Below are 23,527 nucleotides of genomic sequence, written 5' to 3' on the forward strand. Positions count from 1 at the left end.
TAAAAAACAGATGCAGCCTAAATCCTTTCACATAGAGGATAGGGTCCAAAACTTAGGTCCAAAGTATATCAGACCCTTTCCTATTAAACGAATCATAAATCCTGTCACAGTGGAATTAGAATCTACAATAAATCCACCTGTTTTTTCATTGCAGTTTACTAAAACCTGAAATTACCTCTGCACTGAGACCTGCTCCTGCTCCTGCTCCTACCCCACAACCCATTATGGTTGAGGGCAAGCAACACTTTGAAATCAAGGACATTATACTCTCGTAAACACCGTGGGTCCACTCAGTATTTAGTTGCCTGGAAAGATCTTGCTTTGCAGAACGAATGGGTCTATAAGAAGCATGTTAAAGCTCATGTTACTCAAATGCTTTCATGAACAATATCACGCTAAACCTGACTGATAAGTTTTGTTTTCTCTCTCAGCCTTTCCTTTTCTCTCTTACAGGTGGATCTGTCATTTTTAAAGGGGGGGTATATCAGAATCCTTCAAATAGGTTTGCCTACAATTTATTGCTTATGCCTATATCAGTGGTGGTGAACCTATGGCACACATGCCAGAGGCAGCACTCAAAGCCCTCTTTGTGGGTACACATGCCATGCCCCGGAAATGGCAACCGTCCCTCTTAAACCAGCCGTCTGAGGTCCCACGTGGCCAGATGCATCCTGGCATGGCTGGTTTCCCTCCCCCTGTCCCTCCTGGCCTCGCATGCTCTCTTTTTCCTGGGCACTGCATCGCCTCCTCAGCTGTCCGCCAGCTGTCCAGCTCAGAGGCAGCTTTTCTGAATTGCTGGCAGTGGGCTGCAGAGCTCCAGAGTGCATCGGTCCAGGAGCCAGCAGGCTCTGGCTGCTGATGGACACCATCAGCACCCATGAGCTCACTGGCCTCTGTGTGGGGGGGCCAATGGTGTCAGGCAGCAGCTGCCCTGGCCCCTGCCTCACCTTGCCCTGTGGCAATGGCACCCCCATCCTGTTTCACCTCACCCCGCAGGATGAGCCTCTTGCCCACCACCCCACCTGCCAAAGACCCCATGGATCTCCCCCAACCCTGTCCAGCCCCCACAGGCATCCCTCCCCATGAGCAACATCAAGGTGACCATGCCCACTTTGGCCACACCCACCCAGTCTGACATGACCACCACAGCCATGTCCACCCAGTGGCCACATCCCACCTGGCACCCAGTGATAAATAAGTGGGTTTTTGGTTGTAGTTTGGGCACTCGGTCTCTAAAAGGTTCGCCATCACTGACCTAGATTGTTGGGGGCAATATTCTGACACTGTAAACTGTCCAGCGTGCTGTAAAGCACTATGGAGTGGTATATAAGTGCTATTGCTATTAATTCATTGTGGTTAATGTTAGTTAACAGTAAATTTTAATTAAGTGTAAGTTAATTACAGCGGTTCTATATCTTGTCAGTTAAAAAATGTAATTTTGTAGGACTCAGAAATTTTTACTGTGTTGCAATTCCTACCCTCTGGAATTATATCCCTCCAGAGATTATATGCTCCAGATCTGGAATTATATCCCTCCAGAAATTATATGCTCCAGATTCCAAGATTCAAGGACAGCGTGATTGTGGGCCCACATTTTGTCCACATATTTTTGAACTTATATTGCTGAAAAGAATGTTCTCTCAGTCTGTAAGGACCTGCCTCAACTAGATCACTCAAGGAAACAGAACTCTTGAAACAGGCAGTGTTTCAAAAGGAACTTTTATTGAGAGTTAGTGATAGCAGGAAGGCAAAGCAAGGTCTGAAGATTTCATGTGCGAAAAGTTACATCAAAAAGTCCATTAAGATTTCTTCCCTGCAGTGTCCAACCATTCATTTGAAATCTAGCTAATCCATAGATACTAGGTTGTTTTGACCCTTTCCAAGGTCTCTCTCAATTTTGTTCCCAATGGTCCCAGGCTCCATTGTCTGGAGATAACACAAATGTTTTCAAGCCACATTCTTCACACAGAAGGAGGGTAAAGCAGAGCAAGGCAAATACATTCCTGCAACTAAACAACCCCCCTCCCAACAGAATGGTAGGGCCTTGGTGGAGCAGTGGGGTAATGCCTCCTTAAGTAACACCAGCTGCCTGCAATTAGTGCAGGTTTGCATCCCACCAGGCTCAAGGTTGACTCAGCCTTCCATCCTTCCGAGGTAGGTAAAATGAGGACCCAGATTGTTGGGGGCAATAAGCTGACTTTGTAATAATGCCGCTGGGGGGGGCAAAAGCCCTAATAAGCAGGCATATACATAGAATGAAGGCTATTGCTAAGCACATTGATTTGTGCTTTAAATTGTACGCCGCCCTGAGTCTTCGGAGAAGGGCGGGATATAAATGAGATTAAAAAAAATAATAATACATAGGCCAGTGATGGCGAACCTTTTAGAGACCGAGTGCCCAAACTGCAACCCAAAACCACTTATTTATCACCGGGTGCCAGGTGGGACGTGGCCCACTGGGTGGGCGTGGCTGTGGTGGTCATGGCAGACTAGATGGGTGTGGCCAAAGTGGGCATGGTCACCTTGATGTTGCTTGTGGGGAGGAATGCCTGTGGGGGCCGGACAGGTTTGGGGAAGGTCCATGGGGTCTTTGGCAGGTGGGGTGGTGGGCAGGAGGCTAATCCTGCAGGGTGAGGTGAAGCAGGATGGGGGTGCCATTGCCACAGGGCAAGGTGAGGCAGGGGCCAGGGCATCTGCTGCCTGACACCATTGGCCCCCACACACAGAGGCCAGTGAGCTCATGGGGGCTGACGGTGTCCATCAGCAGCCAGAGCCTGCTGGCTTCTGGACCGGTGCACTCTGGAGCTCTGCAGCCCGCCGCCAGCAGTTCAGAGAAGCTGCCTCTGAGCTGGACAGCTGGCAGACAGCTGAGGAGGCAATGCAGTGGGTTGTGCCCAGGAAAAGGAGAGCATGCGAGGCCAGGAGGGACGGGGGGAGGGAAACCAGCCTTGCTGGGATGCATCCGGCCATGTGGGACCTCGGGTGGCTGGTTGAAGAGGGACAGTTGCCATCTCTGGGGCATGGTATGTGTGCCCACAAAGAGGGCTTTGAGTGCCACCTCTGGCATGTGTGCCATAGGTTCTCCACCACTGATCTAGGTTCTCATTTTATTAACTTCTAAAAATGGAAGGCTGAGTTAAACTCTAGCCCGTCAGGATAGAACTCTAGGCTAAGGGTAGAGTTAACCTTTAATGCTGCATTCTAACTACTGCGCCATCAGGGCTCTTTATATTTAATGCATATTTCTGCATTTAATTTATTTATTTATTTATTTTATTGGATTTGTATACCGCCCTATTCCCATAGGACTCAGGGCGGTTTACAGGGCAGTTAAAACCATGAATACAAAAAATTAAAAACAATTAAAACAATTAAATTAAATTCAAGCCCCGAGAGTAAATCTAAAATGAATTAAATGCAGTAAATAACTGTATTTACTGCAGTAACTTCTTTTTATCATCCTATTTCTAGAATGAATGTAAGATGGCGGATACTGAATTCATTAAATATTGTTTATTGTACTTTCTTTGCTATTTGGTCAGTTCTATAACAATATTCTGTTATTTTTAGATATACACCACTTGATTTTGCCCTGCTGGGAGGTCATCATGAAGTAATTCAGTTCATGTTGGAACATGGTGCATTATCTATAGCTGCCATTCAAGATATTGCAGCTGTCAAAATTCAGGCAGTGTACAAAGGATACAGAGTTAGAAAAGCTTTTCAAGATAGGAAAAACCTTCTAATGAAGCATGATCAGTTGAGGAAAGATGCTGCTGCCAAGTAAGTATGATATACAAACAAAAACCTCAAGTATCTTTTAATATGTTTTAATGTGTAAATTCTTGCTTATCGGAATATATGGTGTGTGCACACATACATGCATACACACACACTTACACATTAAATGCTTATGAGTAAGCTTTATACTTTTAAATGGTTTCTTCTGAATTCTCTGGTAAACTAGTTACTGCTGCAGACAAAAATAAAAAGTAAAATATTAATCATACAATTATACATTGGGAAAGCAAGAGTGTCAGGACCCACCCCAATCCACATCCCAGGAAAGAATGAATTCTTGAACCAGAAATTGTCCAAAAGGAGCTTTTACTGAAACATGATTGGTAATGGGAATACTAGACAGGATCTGAAACTGTGTTACAGGTTGGTACGTTTTAAAAAAGTCCCCAAGACGAACCCCTGTCTTCAAGCCATCTGGTTTGTCCCGGATCAATTAAAATTCAGGTGTCAAATCCTTCCATGGGAAAGAGATTCTAATCGTAGATACAAACCAGATATCTGCCCCCCCTTTCCTTTGTTGTTTCAGTTCAAAGGTTCTCCCCCTGGTCATTGAAGACAGCCTCCTGGCAGGCTGAATAAATATCCTTGCGCCCATTAACCTCTTCTCTTCTCCTCCTTGGAAAAAATGTCAGAATCCAGTGGAGTTGTAAGATTTTTAGAACATACATATAGAATTTTATGAATGGGATATAAATGTATTCTGCAAATCTGCTCCCCTTAGAAAAAAAGATAGGTCCATCTGTAGAGGAAATAAAATATAAATGTTAGCTCGGTTTGTTTGGATATTCTGTATGAAACCTCTTAAACAACTTTGGTGCTTTAATATGGTGTTTATTGACCCACTCATTTTCTGAAGAGGGGAGGTGTTTCCAAGCCACTAGATACTGAATTGTTCCATGGTGTTTCCTGGAATCTAGGATTTCCTTCACCTCAAAATGTTGTTCTCCTTCCACCATGATGGGAGGTGGTGGTGGTGGGTTTTTGTTCGCAGGGGTGACTGTTGTTCTCTCTAGTAGACTGCAGTGAAAAATAGGGTGTATTTGTCTAAGATTTTTGGGTAGTCCTAATACAACTGTTACTGGGTTTATGATTCTTTTAATTGGAAAAGGACCAATATATTTTGGTCCGAGTTTTTTACAGGGTTGTAATGATCTAAGGTATTTTGTGGATAAATATACCATCTCTCCCACACTGAATGGTATGGGATCTACTCTTTTTTTCTCAGCCTGTGTCTTGTATGCCTGTCTAGCTTCATCTAAACACGATGCAGGACGATGGTCGCATGCTGGAACCCAGTCCGTGCGATCAGGACCGACCCGTTTCTGGCTGGCCAGTCCAAGGCTCCGGGGTCCACCCAGCCAGAGTACATCCCAAGGGAAGGGTTCTGTAGTGCAGCCCCCAGCAGCAGCAGCATGGGGCGATCCGGATGCCTAGATGACGGCGGATGGAGGCCCAACCGGCAAACAGTGAGATCGGCCAGTGTCTTGGGTTGGTAGGCAGCCAGTTCCTGGCAATACAGGACCAATATGAGAGGGCCAAGCCCACAGACGGGGCCTTGGACGGGTGTGGTTTGGGGCTCACCACCACTGCCTTTGACATACGATGGGCACCCTGACCGCTTGGCAATGTTCCTGGGCCACGCCATAAGCCACTTGGATAGGTATGCCCTGGCTTACCCATCTCAGTGGGCGATGGTGGTAGCAGTAACAGTGGGCTTGCAGGGTGAGGCCGCAGCCTGGGCTGCTGACTTGTACAGTGACCATGCCAGAGAGGTGGGGGACGTTGGCCTCTTTTTGGAGGCACTGCGAGCACGCTTCGAGGACATCTCCCGGGTACAATGAGCCGAGGCCAAGGTGTTGGGTCTTCCACAGGGCGGCAGACCTGCAGTGGAATACGTCCGTGAGTTCCACCGGGTAGCCGGTAAACTACGCTCATGGCCGGAGCGTCTACTAGTGCATCATTTCACGGCAGGGCTTGACGGGGCTCATCGCAGGGCATGTGTTGTCCGTGGCATCTCGAACAGGCTGCATGAGTGGTTCCGGGTGGCTGTTGAGTTGTACGTGGGACTACAGGAATTCCGGGGACAGACGAAGAACATGTCTGGGAGCCGTGGAGCCGGTGAAAAGGCAAGGGAGGGGGAACACAAACCCTTGCTGCGACAACAGAGCTTCCCGTTCCGGTGCCTCAACCAACGATCTGGTGTTTCCGTGTGACCAGCCAGGACACCGGGTGGCGGAGTGTCTGGTCCCGGTGCCCTGAGCAGTCCCAACCAACTCCTCAACACGTGGTGCTACGCCCAGGAAAGCCGTGGAGTGCTCGCAAGCCGCACACCAGCTGTCGGGCAAAGCGCCTAGGAAGACGCCCTCAACGGGGATGGAGACAGCCGTCGGACCCGTGCTCTACGACAGTGTCGAAGAGCAGGAGGAGGATCCCATGGTGAGCGCACCAGTGTGTCCCTTTGCAATCCCGGTGGTGTTAGTGAGTCCACAGACTGGGCGGAAGAGGGAGTACCGGGCGTTGATTGACTCGGGAAGCACCCGTTGTCTTATCAGCCAGGGAGTGGTGTCTGAGGTGGGCGTTAGGTTAGAGCAGTTGGCCATCCCACTTAGGTTCCAGCAGGTGGACGGGTCCCTTTTGGGGGGGCGCCCGTGACCCATGTGATGGTACCCATTCGACTGGAGATGGGTGAGCATTGGGAGACCTTGTGTCTCATTGTGGTGCCCTCCATGACTGAGGCAGTGATCCTAGGTCTTACCTGGTTGGACAAATGGGGCCCGACGATCTGGTGGGAGGGAGGTACTGTCATCTCCGCCTTGGGACAGGACTCCAACCCCTGTGTCACACCCTTGCAGGACTAGAGGGGATGGTTGGGGAGGAGAAAGCCTGTGTAGCGGAGCCCGGGCAGGAGTTATAGGTACCATGGGTATACTCCAATTTGGCCGACGTCTTCAATGAGCAAGAGTGCAATGTCCTGCCGCCTCATTGACCAACGGACTGTGCCATCGAACTGGAACCAGAGGTTAAACTGCCTAAGCCCCTTATGTATGCCATGACATCACGGGAGATGCAGGAACTAAGATGATACATCGACAAGAACTTAGAAAGGGGTTTTATCCAACCGGCTCGGTCCAGGATAGCGGCACCCCATCCTGTTTAAGTTATGTGCCCCGCTTTAGTTATGTGCCCCTCTTTCCACTTTTTATACTTCTTTTTAACTTTCAATTTATCAGAGAGTTCTTTGTGCAGCCATGCTGGTTTCTTTTGAGAGCTGTAGTTTTTCTTCTTTGTTGGTATTGTACTAGACTGGGCTTTTATTATCTCACTTTTCAAAATTTCCCAAGCTTCTTGAGTTGTTTTCCCCTTTAGGATTCTCATCTATGGAATCCTTCCCAAGTTTATTGAAATTAGCCCTCTTAAAGTCCAAGACTGTAGTTTGACTGTGTTCTATTGTTTGTGCTTCCAGAATGTTGAATTCCAATATTGCATGATCACTTCCCCCCAAGGTTCCTGTGGATTCAAGACCTTCTATTATTTCATCTCTGTTAGTGAGGATTAGATCCAATATGGCTAATTCCCTAGTTCCCTTCTCTACTTTTTGGGAGACAAAGGTGTCTACTAGGTTTGTCAGGAATCTGTTTGATCTTCCACTTGGTGCAAGAGTTTGTCTCCCAGTTGATGTTAGGGTAATTAAAGTCCCCCAAGCTTCTGATTTTTCTATGGACTCCTATTATTTCTAGGCACTAGATTATCCAGTCATGTGGCAGGAAGTTGAATGACTTCTTGTAATCAATCCATGCTACATTCAGGCTAATCTTCCTTGTCTTGCAGTTTTCCAGAATCTTCTTATCAATTAGGAAACGATATTTTGTCCCTCTGCTCTTTGAGCAGTTTACTTTCTGCTTGGGTGGAAAGAGCTTATTTTCATCTATATGCTATTGGACTGCATCAACTACCACATCAGTTAATAATTTTAAAGTTGTTGACTTCTGGTTTGCTATCGCGGCGTTGGCGGATGCATGGAGGCGAGCTTCATCTTCAGCATCCGGTTTTATCTCGCTGGGGGACCTGGAAAGGATTGGAAGTCGCCCTGTAGGGGCAATGAGCAAGGAGAGAACCCCCAGTTGATCGCAGAAGGGCAGTAGCCCTTCCGTTTGATCTGGGTCAACTCTTCAAACCAATGGGAAAAACATCGGCCATAGCAATATGGCCCGTCACTCAGCTGCTGACACCAAAGTCAAACTTACTACCAAGCACACTGAAAGCAACACGGATGAAGCTGGGTGAGATTTTATCTTCTCCCTACCCTAAGTACTTTTCTGTAAAAGCTGTTTGAAGTACTATCCCCCTGTGAGGAGAGAGGGGAGGGAATTTCTATCCCACCCTCCAAGAATAGCAGCATCTGACTACCCAGAGGAATTAAGCATCAAAAAGAACAATTTTAATCAAATTGGATTTATATGCCTTTGAAACTTGGGGACCCTAAAGTGTCCTACTCTTACTGGAAATTTTTGTTATTATCTGCAAAAAAGAAACAAAATTGGAGAAGAACCCAGGAAAATTTGGGATTTAAAAAACCTTAAATGGTACCAGTGGCATCTTGTGGTGAAGCTTGGTATGGCAATTTGTTATTTCCTAAAAAGAGACTTGGCTCACAGTGAAAACCTAGATAAGACTGTCTTGACCTTGGCACTATTCAACTGTAAGAAAACAGCTGGGCAGTGAAACTGGCCTACATAAACTGTGAATGTAAATCCTTACTGATTTTTGTTTAAACAACTTCTTCTAGAAAAACTGTATACAAATATGTGAAAGAGATGGACGAAGACCAGCAAAAAATCCTTTCCATGCTAAAAGCAATACATGAAACCATCCTTGCAGCTTGTGACAAAATGAAACCTAAAATAAAAGACCAAAATGCCAACTTAGATGCACAAAACCAAATTTTGATTGCAACTAAAGAATCAACAATGCAGTAGACAGCAAAAGATGTGGAACAGCTAAATATTAAGACAGAGGACTCAATTAACCAACAAGTACAGCTGATGGATAATCCAGACAAGGAAGTGACAATATTGAAAATGGAAATGACTTTCTATATAAACCAGAAGAAATTTCAGAAAGATCAGATTGAATTGACGACAAATATTCCAGAGCAAATTAACTGGAATCACAGGACGACAATTTAATGAATACAAATGGGCCAGTCCGTCCAGAAATCTGGCAATCAAATGGTCTCCTTTGATTCAAATAACACATATAAAAATGGAGAGAGATTTATTTGATGATCTAAAAGCGTTGATATGGAAGCCTAGTTGGCAAAGGAAGAAAGCTAGAATAAGGTTGAAAATTGGGGTTTTCATTTATTAGAGGGGACTTTATATTGTCAATTAGAGTGTTAAAAGAAGATGCTGAGATAAGGGGAATTTGGTTTATTAGATTCAAAATAATAGGAAATTAGTGGAAAATAAGGATTTGATTTGTTTAATATTGAAAAATTAGATTTAAAAGGGAAATGAAAATTAACTATCAGGAACATGTTTGATTTATTGACTAACCCAGGCAATATATATATATATATATATATATATATATATATATATATATATATATATATATATATATATATATATATATATATATATATATATGTGTGTGTGTGTGTAAATTACTAACAAAGGATTAAGGATTACACAAATATAGGAATTGTCCGGTGTGACTACTGCCTGTTCGATAGCCTTCAAGATAGGCTGAAAACAGGAAATAAAGATTTGCCCCATGTTTGGGGCCTAGCAAGGTAATCTAAAGAGTTAACATTTGAAACATATATATATATATATATATATATATATATATATATATATATATATATATATATATATATATATATATATATATATATATATATATAATGGTTTTGATCTATTAAAAGGGGATATTTTATTATTAAGTAGAAGATTTAATATGGTGGGAAATAGAAAATTCTTAGGAAATAGAACAAGATTACATTTAAATAGGTAAAGTGTGTATTTTGGATATAACAGTTTCTTATGAAGTGAGATAAGGGAAACCTTGGTTACCCAAAGTTTGAAAATTATGGATATTAAAGGTTAATTAGAATATTGATGAGAAAAATTAAATAAAAAATAATATCAGGGCATGGATTGTTTACGAAGATTAATTAAAATATGTATAAGCTAAAATGTATTGATAAATGCAGTGCTTTGTTTGTAAAAGAAAAAGGTGCCGGAACTCACACGTCATACAACCCACCTTGCCTACTCTACAAGGTTCCATCCAAAAAAGGTGTCAGAACTCCGTTCTGAGCATTCTATGACAAAAAAAGCCAGGGATAAATGTAATAATGATGTTTTCATTGAATTGATATAATTAGAAATGTACTAGCTTGAATATGTTAAGGGAAAAAAAGAAGAAATATTTGATGATGTAACCTGAGATTTGTACTAAAACTTTTGTTATTGAATTAACCCCGCCACCACATTACTTTTTAAATACTTAAATGTAATACTGGAAAACCAATAAAATATTATAAAAAAATAAGTTTAAAGTTGTTGATAAGCTGGTAATTGACTTGTAGTTACCTGGTGTTGCCCCTTTTGCTGAATCTTTCATTGTCAGATAGGTTTTGCCAGATGCTAGCCATTATTCAATTTCATCTCCTTACAGTATGTTGCTAAACTGCTTGGCAACAACTGGGCATAGACCAAAAATCTTTGTTTTAATTAAAAACCATGTAGTTTATTTTTACCTGGTGCTGACCAATTTTTGCTTTTTCTTGCCCTTTTCTCACCATTTCTGTTGTTTTTAGCAAGTGTTTTCATTTCATCTTGTTTTTATTCTCATCCACCTCCTTTAACCAAGCTGCATTCTTGTATTTCTTTATCCTATATCTGTACCCAGAACTGCACTGTTTCTTCCTTGTCAGCTGCTGACTGATTCAGTGTAGTCTCTCCTTTGATGGATTGGTAGAAACATTTCTGATTGGATTGAAATTGGAGATTCTGCCTATAATTTGCAAATTGAGCTTTGTATCTACTGATCTTCTTGGCTATATGTAGCTATTATTTACTGCTGTTCTAGATTGCTTGCATCTGATCTCAACTTACTGAGATCCAGCCTAATCTTCCATTTTGATGATACATTATTAGGCTTTTTTCTTTTTTTATTTTGCATAGCAGATATTCAGCTATAACTGCAACTGTGTTATACAATTAGTTGGTTTGTTTCTTGCAATGAGCTGATGCTTATATTTGAAATTATAGTATTGGCATCTTTTAATGTTTGTGGTAGCTGTTTCTTTGGGACAAACTTCAATGCAGGCATCCTTATGTTGTTTTTTTTGCTGCTCTAGATGCTCAGTTGTTTTTTGTTTCAATTCTTCTACTTCTTTAATTAGAAGGCTTTATTATTTCTGAGGCAGAGGAGAGGGTGCCTGCTTTCTGAATGAAAACAGCTTTCTTTGTTTTCTCTCCTGCCAATTCCCCCTGGTTTGCTTCCACAGTCTGTGTTACTTCTGTCAAGTCTTTGATTTATTTGACCAGAGTAAAGTTTTTGCAATTCTTCCAATTTAGCTTTTGTGAATACTTTATTTTATATTATAAATCAGTGTTGATCTGCTAACTACTGTTCTGTTATTTCTGATTCTGGATGTTATTCTTTCCAAAAATGTGGTATTTGTTTCAAATATCCTCTTCTTGTTGGACTTGATCTATAATAACAGATCATTATGTCTTTAATTTCCAGTCAGTATATTTGTGACAGGTAAAATACCTTGGGAGTAGTTCTGATCTGCTTGCCCTGGTTGCTCAGCTAACAGTCCTGAGTCCTGTAGCCCATTTCACAGATTTCTCCTCTGTTTAAAGGAATTTTACTTATCTGATTTATTTTGTGGCTTAATAGGAATAAATTTGACTTAATATGCCGAAGTCAAATTGAAGTATTTATACCATGTATACGAAAAAATATCACTTAATGTATATGATAAAGTAATAATATTATTTATTTATTTATTGATTGATGGGATTTATATCCCGCCCTATCTCCCGAAGGACTCAGCGCGGCTAACAGCAAAACATATAATAGGTACAGAAATCAAGATAGAAATAAAATTGAGAACATCTGTGCAATAAATTAAAATTAGAGAATTTAAAAAAAATAAATTAAAAATACTAAATATAAATTAATTAAAATGCCTGTCAGTCTAGGTCAGCCTGATGGAACAGGAGTGTTTTGAGGCCGCGGCGAAAGGATTGGAGGTTTTGGGCCATCCGAAGCTCAGGGGGGAACTGATTCCATAGGGCTGGCGCTCCCACAGAGAAGGCCCTCCCCCTGGGGGTCGCCAGCCGACATTGCCTAGCTGACGGTACCCTGAGGAGGCCTTCTCTGTGTGAGCGTACTGGACGATGGGAATTTGTTCCCGGCAGCAGATGGTCCTGCAAGTATCCCGGACCTAAGCCATGTAGGACTTTAAAGGTAAGTACCAGCACCTTAAATCTCACCCGGAGGGCAACCGGTAGCCAATGCAGCTCACGCAGGAGGGGTGTAATATGGGAGTATCGGGGTGCTCCCATCACAACCCGTGCAGCTGCATTCTGCACCAGCTGAAGCCTCCGGGTGGTCTTCAAGGGCAGCCCCATGTAGAGAGCATTACAGTAATCAATATGGGAGGTAACGAGTGCATGGGTGACTGTACGTAGGGCATCTCGGTCCAAAAAGGGGCGCAATTGGTATATAAGACGAATCTGTGCAAATGCCCCCCTAGCCACGGCTCCAATATGATCTTCAAAACTGAGTCGTGAATCTAGGAGGATGCCCAGATTGCGTGCTCTATCAATGGGAGGTAACATCTCTCCTCCAATAGTCAGAGATGGAATCTCTTGGACTAAACGAGATGACGGTATGTACAGCCACTCAGTCTTGGCCGGGTTGAGTCGAAGCCTGTTTTCTCCCATCCAAATCTGTACCGCTTCCAGGCAACGGGACATCACATCGAGGGCATCACTGGTTGGTTCGGGGTGGAGATGAATAGCTGGGTATCATCAGCATATTGATGATATTTCACCCCGAAGCTACGGATGATCTCTCCCAGCGGCTTCATATAGATGTTGAACAGGAGGGGCGAGAGCACCGAACCCTGAGGCACTCCACAATTAAGAGGCCTAGGGCTTGACCTCTGCCCTCCTGTCAACACCGTCTGTGAACGGTCCGAGAGGTAGGAGGAGAACCACCGCAGAACGGTGCCTCCCACTCCCAGCCCATCAAGACGACGCAGTAAGATACCATGGTCGATGGTATCAAAAGCCGCTGATAGATCTAATAGGACCAGGACAGAGGACTAACCTCTATCTCGGGCCCGCCAGAGATCATTCACCAGCGCGACCAATGCCGTCTCCGTGCTGTGCCCGGGTCTGAAACCCGATTGGTACGGATCTAGGTATTCAGCTTCCTCCAGGTTCAAAGGGAGAAAAAATTGCAAAAATTGCAAAAATTTTAAATAAGCTACTTTTTCAATGCCAAAGGCTGAATGATTTAGCTTTCCAAAGTGCAATTTGCAACTCACTTTGTAGCTTTTCAGGCTCTGAGATTAAATTAGCTGCTTCTGAAGAGAATGCATGACAAGATAGCAATGACAGTTAAAATTAGGGCTTTTTCCTGTCACATCTCATTGAAACAGCACATTTCAGGATTGTTTCTGAAACAAAGGAATCAATGAAGGCATGCTATATAGTCTGTTGTGTGTCAACAGTCATAAATCAAGTTACAACACTTAAAGTTTAAAATGGCAGAGAATATTCTGATCTGACATTTACCAACTATCCATTATGTAACATATTGTTTTGTCTTTGCAGGTTTTATTTGTTTACTTCCATTTTGTGTTTGGGCTTGTATTGGATTTCTGTTTGCAACAAATTGATTCCATGGAGAAGGCTGTCATATTATTGTGGGGCGAATTAAATTTAAAGAGATAAAAATATTTCTTTAAAGGATGGAAGGGAACTAAACAATCTTGTCTTCAGAATTAAGATGCTGAAAATGAACTATGGTTGCCTCATGTTTCCACAAAGAATTGGGCTTTTGTTGTGAATCCAATACATAGGCTGTGTCAGAATCCATTTATATCCCATTCATAAATCCCTATCTGTATGTTCTAAAATCTTACATCCCTCACTGGATTCTGCCATTCCCAAGGAAGAGAAGAGAAGATGTTAATTGGCTATCCTTATCCATTTGTTGCAAGGGTGTTTATTTCAGCCTGCCTAGAGGCCGTCATTAGACCAGGGGAAGAACGTTTGAACTGAGAAGAACAAAGCAAGGGAGGGGGGGAGAGATCTGGTTTGTATCTCCGATTAGAATCTGAAAGGGAGGAAGGAAATGTCGTAAAGGCATGGAAGATCCCTCTTCCCTTGGAAGGTTTTGACACCTGAACCTTAATTGATCCAGGACTAACCAAATGGGCTGAGGGGAGGGGGGTTTCACTCGGGGACACTTTAAAAGTACCAACCTGTAACACAGTTTTCAGATCCTGTCTAGATTTCCCACTGACAATTATGTTTTAGTAAAAGTTCCTTTTTGGACAATTCTGTCTCCAAGAGTTGTTCTTTCCTAAGACGTGGATTGGGGTGGGACCTGACAGGCTGCTAATCCTTACTGGAAGAGATAATCTTTCAAATATTCTTAGTCCTCAAACAGGAATATATATAGTAATTTATATTTTACTAAAGAGAAAGAAAGCACAATGTATTTATTGTATTTGTATCCTTTTCCCTCTGGGTACAGTTTATATAGAGTTTTAATTTTCATCTCTAGGAACAAATCTGTAAAGTAAGGTACAATGAGATCTGTAGTCAAGAAATTAGTTAAACCAATACTTTCATTACTGCAGTGAACCATATCTACACTTTGCATGGTGTATAGTAAATATACAATAATATGCCCTATTTTCATTAATTTTTGTTCCTGAATAAGTTTCAAAGGCAAACCTATATGTGTTGCATTGATCCAATTTAGGTTGTAACCAAAACATTAATTAGAAAAACTGCTTTATACATTACCAGCGAGATTCAATGCCTGTTATAGGTGTGATCTTTGCACTTGGATTACCTTTTCTTCATCTAGAACTGATTACTTGATCTGCTGTTATGATATTTTTAAGCTTTTTATTGCTGCTTCATTATTTATTCTATTGTTTATATTATTTTCCATGTACTATGTTTTAATATATTTAAATTTAATTAATGTTTTAATTCTTTTATTAAAAAACGTAGGGATTTTGTATGAGAAACAGATTTTTTAAACTAAAATCTAAGTTCTTAGTTTATGATACTGTACAGAATTTTCTCAATCTAAATCAATATGCAAATATTTTATATTAAATATGTAGTTAAATATCCAATGACATCAGTGAGATAATATAATAATTATTAATTTGGTTGGATTAGGTCCTTAGGCTGTTTTACGTGAATAATCTATGATTAGCAGAAAAAGGGTACAAGTAATAGGTGGTTTTGATCTTTTAAAACAATTTCTAACATTTTAAGAACTTTTCAGTGAGAAATTCAAAATAACTCTTATAATCCATTAACTCCTAAATATTATAAATATTGACTGTAGGAAACGAGAAGAAGAAAGTAAAAGAAAAGCCTCAGAACAGCAGAAAGAAATGCAGAATTGCAAAACTACTAAGATCCATATGCAGCAACAAAATTTTCCAGAGACTGAAAGAAATCTTTTGGGAGTTCATACTTCACAGTGCTCTGTTCCACCTATTAAAAGGCATCCATCTGGCAACAGATCACAAAATCAACTAGGAAAAAGCAAGAGAAGCACTGTATTATCGAGCAAAGTGACTATCAAGAGCAAAAGTCATTCAGTAGAGCTACTTGGTGAAGATCACAAAAGAAAAATGGGTTTGTAAACTCTTTTACCATTTGTCAAGTCTAAAACCAGACTCCTCTTCTGAACCATAAAATGGGAGACTGGGAAAGCAAGAATCCAGTGCTTTATACTACCATATATACCATAGTCACCTTTCTGCTATTTGATTTGTGCCAATTAAGCAGCAAATGCATCTTGATGAAGTGTCGGGTTTCTGGTCAATAGAGGATAGCTATGCTGATCATAGAAAAAGATGTGTCAGTATATAAAAGTATAGCAATAGTGAAGAGAAAAAGGAAAACAAGTCATAGTTTTTGAGGAAGGATTCAAATGGTTGGAACAATATATGTAAAAAAGGCTAATAAGAAAGGTAGCTGAGTAAAGATATATCATTGCATATTTTCATCAGGCATATTTCAACAGAGAGGATATGGAAGAAGGCCAAACTAAATGGAATCAAAAGTAGTTCAGATGAGACAAAATTGAGTCAGTTGAGACTCAGTGCTCCAGGAGTTTGACAATAGCAGGGGGGAAAAGAAAAGAATAGGGTGGGTCATAGACATTTTTATTAAAATGTCTATAAAGAAAGACAAAAACTAATACAAACTAACATAAAGGAAGAAAAAGGAAAAAGAAGGATGACAAACAGAAAGAAAAATGCAAAAAATTAAATTAAATTAAGGAAAAAGAGAAAAAAATACGAAGAAGTGCCTTACAGTATTCTTCACAGTAGTAATAGCTATATTTTAACCATGATGCCATAATACCCTTCTTTCTATATTTTCTGTCCAATTATCAAAGCCAAAAACAGGCTCAGCTTTTTCATTTTAATGCAAAAAGCTGACAAGAGTTGCCAATAAATGCAGATAGTGTCTTTTCTCTAATTAAAGAATTTAATTTATACTGTACAACTCACAAGATGTGTCAGTTTCATTGACTATTCCTTCATAGTGGGTAGTGTTGAATCTCTCTATCTCTATGCATATACTGTAGTACTCTTGTTGCAGTAATCATATATTGCAATAATCTTTCAAGGCTTTTTTCTAACTGTTATCAATAGTTAACATCAGTCCTAAAAGGAAAAGTTCTAGCTTAAGTTGAATATTAATCCTTAAAATCCTTTGTAGCAAAATACTATTTTTAAGTTCAAATTTTTAAAGCTTTTTTTTACCAGTTATGGAGGTTAAGGCTAAGAAAGAATTTATGATGTAAAAGAATTAGTTAGATGGTTTGGTTTTGGAAGATCTACTATAGGGGAATAGAAATATTAATGGCCTTTATTTAAATTAAATAACTTTAATATTGAGGTTTTAATAATGAGAAGATAAAAATATTAAAAAATATATCAAATTGGAATAACAAATAGAATTGATGGAGAAAACTAATTTTAAGATTTAGAAAACAGTAAGATATTTGGATATTACTATGACAAATATGAATTATACAGTATTTTAAAATAATTATGTTAAGACAGGTTGAAATGAAAAAGGACATGTTAGGTTAGGAAAAAATAAAATTGTCATCATTGGGAAGAATCTCTGTGATAAAAATGAATATTTTGCTAAGAATGTTTTTCTTTCAGACACTATCTTGAAAACTAATGTATCATTAATCATTTAAACTAATAATGTATATCATTTAATGGCAAAAAGATATACAGTATCTAAACTTACATGGCAAGGGAAAAAGCAAGAGGTAAATATAAAAGGGATGTGGTGGCTCAGTGGGTTAGGACGCTGAGCTTGTCAATCAAAAGGTCGGCAGTTTGGTGGGTCGAATCCCGAGTGCCATGTAACAGAGTGAGTGCCTGTTACTCGTCCCAGCTTCTGCCAACCTAGCAGTTCGAAAGCACGTAAAAATGCAAGTAGAAAAATAGGGACCACTACAGTGGGGAGGTAACAGCGTTCCAGGGGCCTTTGGCGTCTAGTCATGCCGGCCACATGACCACAGAGACGTTCTCGGACAAGCGCTGGCTTTTCGGCTTTGAAACGGAGATGAGCACTGGCCCCTAGAGTTGGAAACGACTAGCACGCAAGTGCGGGGGAACCTTTACCTTTACCTTACTAAATATAAAGTGTTACAGGTTGCTTATAAAACAGGATGACTGGGTTTACTGGATTTGAAACTGTAATTCACTGCTTGTAATTTGATCCGGATGAAAGAATGGATGTTGTTGGGAAACAAGAGATGTTTACAGTTAGAAGATCCTGACCTGAGGTTTGGATGCCATAGATATTTATGGTATGATAAAATTAAAATTGATGTGCACTTTAAAAATAATTTTAGATATGCCATATTGTGAATATGGAATAGATATAAACCAAAGTTGTGGCTAAAGACAAATTTATGGATCTCAGTTCAAGAAACATACCATAGAACAGAAACAGCCAATAAATGCAAATAATTGACATACGGTGAAATATTGGAAAACCATAGGGGAATTTAAAATCAACAGCAGAAGGATATAGTTGTCAATTCTTTTCTCATTTACAGTTATCAGAAAGTTTCAAAATGCATAAAAAGGAATGGAGTAAAGTAAGACAGAACTTGAAGTACAATTGGACATTGATGATGACCATTCATTCATTCTTCTTCACCCTTCAAATCTTTGTTTGATTGCAGACCAGTTACTTAAAACAGAATACAAGAGAATATATATTCTCTCTCTATATATATATATAGTCTAAAATGTCTGAAAGGGTTAGAATCAGTCCTACTGTGTAAAGAGCAAATTACTTAGCAGTACAGAGAATTGTGGACAGAGAATTAGATTGATCTAATAATAGCATTTTAAGGTTAACATAATTCGGAATGATCAGGTTATTTAATAAAAAGTGGAAGTAATACCCTGTTTCCCTGAAAATAAGACCCAACCAGAAAATAAGCCCTAGCATGGTAGTACCTGTCATGCTCCTGCATAGGACAGATAATGGAGTATAATATGTTATAAAGATTCAATTATTCCACATGATGATGAACATGTAACTACTAAAGCATACAAACTTTGAATTTGAAACCGGAAAAACAGGTTAAAGAATGTATAATAAAGTAGGCTAAGAATTTAAAATGTACAGATGGATCAGTCAAAAAATATGTTGTTAAAAGGGTTAACATTTACATTATTTTATGATCTTAAAAAGATTCTTTATAAAATTATGTATCATTGGTATATGATGCCAGAGAAATAATATAAATTGCATAAAGGCAATTCAAATGTATGTTGAAAATATAAACAACTTGTGAAGTGCCAGGCTTCTATGAACTCATGAGAGTGGCATTTGATAGCGTGGCCGATGATTTTTGTTTTGCTCAATTGGTATTGTTTGGGGCCGGTATGTATAGAAATTAAGTATTTGGAATTGTGGCATTTGACTGCTAGCCGGTGTTCATGGATTCTGGTTTTTAACTGATAATGATGTTTGTTCCACATAAAATAGGTTGCGCTGACATCCCCTAAACTCCACTGAAGGTGTTACATAGCCTGGAAAGTCCAGGTGTTTTGGTAACCTTCAGTATTTGGAGCAATTGGCATTCAATTCCCAAGTATCACTGGCATCTCTGTGTCCTTGAAGACTGCCACAAACTGGTTCAAAGCATCCCTGGTCTTCCTCAACTGTAATTCCCCCCCTCCCTATTTCCCAGTGCTATCTCAATACATGTTTATTGCCCATTTGTTCCCTCGCTCCCCCCTCCACCCCTAGCTATTAATGGAAGGACACCGATGAGGCTTAGAGCTGAAGATGGCAAACTGCCCCTCTGTTAGTTCTGCAGAGGAAACAAAAAAGAGAGGGGAAGGGGAGAGAGCAAGAGAGAAATATAAACCTATTTAGTCATTATTCAACAAGGTTACTCTGGATATTGCTTGTAGAATCTCTTAAGCCATTTAAAAGCTTTGATATATTTTGAGTCCACCCATTTGGTTTTGGAAGGTGGATAGTCTTTCCATGCTACTAGATATTGAATTTTCCCTTGGTATGTATGAGAGTCCAAAATGACTTTGATTTCAAAGTGCTGCTCCTCCTCAATCATAATTGGGCCAGGAGATAGTTTCATTGCTGGGCCATAGTGAGGAGGTGATTTCCAGTTTCAATAGGCTGTAGTGGAATACCAGATGGACCCATCTAAGGGTTTTTTGGAAGTTTGAGCTCAACGGTGACCAGGTTAATAATTCTTTTAATGGGGAAAGGGCCAATATATTTCAGGCCCAGTTTTTTGGAAGGTTGTCTAGACTTTAGGTACTTGGTAGATAAATAGATCCTGTTCCCAACTTTAAAGTTTTGTTCTGTTTTGTTTCACACATCTCTTGTCAGCTTCCCCTGCTTCTCCAGGGCTTTTCTTACTATCAGCCAGATGTTTTGCAGTGGGGTGATCTACTCCTTTAAGGAGGCAGTCAGTGGGGTGGCCTGAGGCAACTTGTGGATAGACACAAAGTCCTACCTCGTGGCCACTTTAAAGGGGATGAATCCAGTGCTACTGTGTACTGAGTTGTTGTTAGCAACCTTAGCGAAAGGAAGGAGGTCCGCCTAACTTTGCTGTTGATAATTAATGTAACACCTGAGATTTTGCTCCAAGATCCCATTTGCACATTTACAGCCTCCATTAGTTCCACATGATGGGAGGAGCTAAGCCCCTGACTGGTCCCCAAAAGTTTTAAGAACTCTTGCCAAAACTATGAAGTGAACTGGATGCCGCGGTGTGAGATTATTCTCTCTGGGGCTCCATGCTGTATGAAACATCCAAATCACAGTGATTCCTGAACTCTTGAGTAGCTCTACTATAAAGTCTATTGAAATCTCTTTCCATAGGGCTTTGGGGTCAGCCACTGGCTGGAAGAACCCTGGAGTCTTTCCTTGCTGCTTTTTTGTAGAGGCACAGTTAGGGCAGCTAACTGTGGATTTTAGTTTAGCTTACACTCTGGGGTGACTGGAGCTGCTAGTTGCTGGGAGGGAATAACCAATCTAACCACCTCTGGCTTTGAACTGTAATATTGTGGTATCTGGATAGGGCATCTGCTAGGAAGTTCTTCCCCCTGGGAGATATCGCAGGGTGAAATTGAATTGATTAAAGTATTGAGCCCAGTAGACCTGTTTGGGAGATAACCTCTATCGGATTTTTAGGGCTTGTTAAGTTTTTGCGATCAACCCATACCTCAAAAGGGGTTTTCCCCCCTTCCAAGAAATGCCTCCAGGTTAAGAGCGCCCAACGCGCACCGCACATGCCTTCTTTTCTCATACTGCCCACCTATGCTCAGTTTCTGTAAGCTTCTGGAAGTAAAGGCATATAGTTGCAGAATACCCTCATTTTTCTGCAAGAGCACAGCTCCCAGAGCACCATCACTTGCATCTGCCTGAATCACAAAGGGGGCATTGGGATCTGTGTGTTTCAGTACCAGTTCTGCTGCAAATAAGTTCTTGACCTCTCAAATACCGCTTGCTATTCCATTGTCCATCTCAGTGGCTAGCTAGGTTTGGGGATGGAGACGACTATCTGGGCAAACGATGGAATGAATTGGTAGTAAAAGTTGGCAAACACCAACTGTTTCTGTGTGCAGGGAGGAGCCCACTCCAGCACTGTCCATACTTTCTCGGAGTCCATTTTTATTCTTTTGTAGGAGATGCGATACCCTAAATAGTCAATTTTAATTTGGTGGAACTTGCATTTAGACAGTTCACATACAACTGGGTTGCTCTTAAGTTTTTTGAGCACAACCCTGCCCAATTTTATGGGCTCTGCCGTAGTCTCAGTATGGATTAGAATATCATCCAAATAGAGCCAAACTTCTTTGTATACATGTTAATATAGAACTTAGTTTATCAGCTACATGATTACAGCAGGAGCACCCTGTAGCCCGAAGGGGAGAACTTGGATTTGGAAACAACCTAAGGGGCAATTAAATGCTGTTTTCCATTCATCATCTTCCTTAATCCTAACCCAGTAATACTCCTCCCGCAAGTCCAGTTTGATAAAAATCTTCCTTTTGGCCAAATGGGCTAGCATATCCTTTATCAAAGGCAACTGATAGACATTTTCAATGTACACAGCATTTAGTCAACCCATAAACTATCCTTCTTTTCCCTGAACAGCACCAGAGCAGCCACTCTAGTTCTGGCAGGCTGTATGAAACCATGCTTTAGGTTTTTATCTATGAAGACTCACTGTTCCTCTAATACTCTAGGGGTCATTGAGCATAGTTTAGATTTGGGCAGTTTAGCTCTACCCCTGCCTGGGCGCTCACCCCCTCCTCTTCTCCCGAGGAGGGGGCTTCCGAGCCACTAAAACAGCTGATCAGCACTGTATTTGGCGATTCTACGGAGCGTCAGGGCTGACAGCCTAAATGGCTGCCGGCGGCGGAGCCTTGCCCCCCGGAAGTCTCAGGCCAATGTTTTTGATCAAGTACGCGAGACCAATATGCCAACTCATCGTCTTTGCTATCAAGTAATCTTTTTTCAATTGACTCTTTCAATTTTGTATAAACTATACTTGGGTCAATGGGAGGATCCTTTCTTGAATCTCTTTTGTGAAGTAAAACTCCATGAAAGCGAAGATCACTTACAGTAGATTTCTATGGAGTAGTCAGTTGGCTGCTCAGATGGAAGTGTGTCCAAACTCTTTTCACTAAAAAAGTCATGTCATAATTATTTAAGCATTCTAGGATCACCTTTGAGGCATTCCTTTGCTACAGCTCCCACCTCCCTTTTCATCTTGCCCATGGCAGTTTAGGGGCAGGGGATCTCAAGGTTGTTTCCTAATCCCCCTTTTGGGCTAGCCTGCTGAATTTTTAACAGCTCCTTCTCCAGTTCACATAGGGATTCTACATTAGTAATCATGCCAAACCTAGCATAAGGGGGCTCTCCATGCCAGGAGCCACAATAAAGCTCAAAGTCTCATCTCATCTCTGATGGTTCAGTGACAAACATTGCTGGGATTCCCCCCTCCCCACATACACACACTATTGAGCCATCCAGATGGCAGAAAGCCATGAGTACTTTGAGTTGCTTAAGTCTCAAACCTAGTTTTTCAACATCTGGTGCAGCCAAAGTCCAGGAGGGCCACTAGGTTTCCTTTGCACCCCAAGATGGAACCATCAGTTCTATGGGGATGGTTACTGACATGACTGGACAACTTTACAAGGGATCATCATCTGAGTCAGTGTTGCTCTCAATTGAGCCATAGTTGGGACAGTCAAAGTTCTCTCGCTATGTCTGGGGGATGGGGTGAACTTGATGACCTGCACTCTCTCCAGGGTTGTATCTCGTGTTCTCTGGTGAAGAACAAGTGGTTCCAAGCCGACAAGGGAAAATGCATGATGCAACATGGTTTAGCTTGGGTGGTAGCAAAATTGTATGTCCATGAAAGTCAACAGATAGTGGTCTTACAGAAAAGCCATGACTCCAAATTTGTGGGACATTTTGGTTTTGTCAAAAACTTACACTTGGTTAAGAACCAATGTTGGTGGTCATCACTAAAGAAAGGCACAGAGAGTCATGTAAACAACCCTAATTGTTCCTCTGCAAAAATCCCTTAGCTATTGAAGATAGGATATCAATGAGGCTTGGAAATGAAGATGGCAGACTGAGACATACCATTTTTAAATGATAGAATAAAATAGAATAGAATAGAGCTGGAAGGGATCTTGGAGGTCTTATAGTCCAGCCCCCGCTCAAGCAGGAGAACCTATATCATCTCAGACAAGAGACTGTCTAGCCTCTTTTTAATGATTTGGCATTCATTTTTTAAAACAATAAGCTTTAGTTTTATCAAGTAGTGTGTAGAAGTTGATTTCTTATCATTTTCTCTTTGTCTTTTTGAGTAACTGTTTTTTGTTTTATCTCCA

At 40.9% G+C, this 23,527-nt stretch overlaps 1 protein-coding gene across 1 annotated transcript in view; it reads left to right on the top strand.

The window, feature by feature from the left end:
* INVS (inversin) overlaps window positions 1-23,527 on the top strand; it is a gene marked incomplete at its 5' end in the record, with an annotated part of 306,815 nt that overhangs the window by 172,127 nt on the left and 111,161 nt on the right. Inside the window, 2 exon segments of the mRNA XM_083377072.1 lie at window positions 3,571-3,783; window positions 15,430-15,725. Coding sequence (XP_083233198.1) covers window positions 3,571-3,783; window positions 15,430-15,725 — 509 coding nt within the window.

Source organism: Vipera ursinii (genome assembly GCF_947247035.1).
Source record: "Vipera ursinii genome assembly, chromosome: Z".
In the NCBI taxonomy this organism is placed as follows: domain Eukaryota; kingdom Metazoa; phylum Chordata; class Lepidosauria; order Squamata; family Viperidae; genus Vipera; species Vipera ursinii.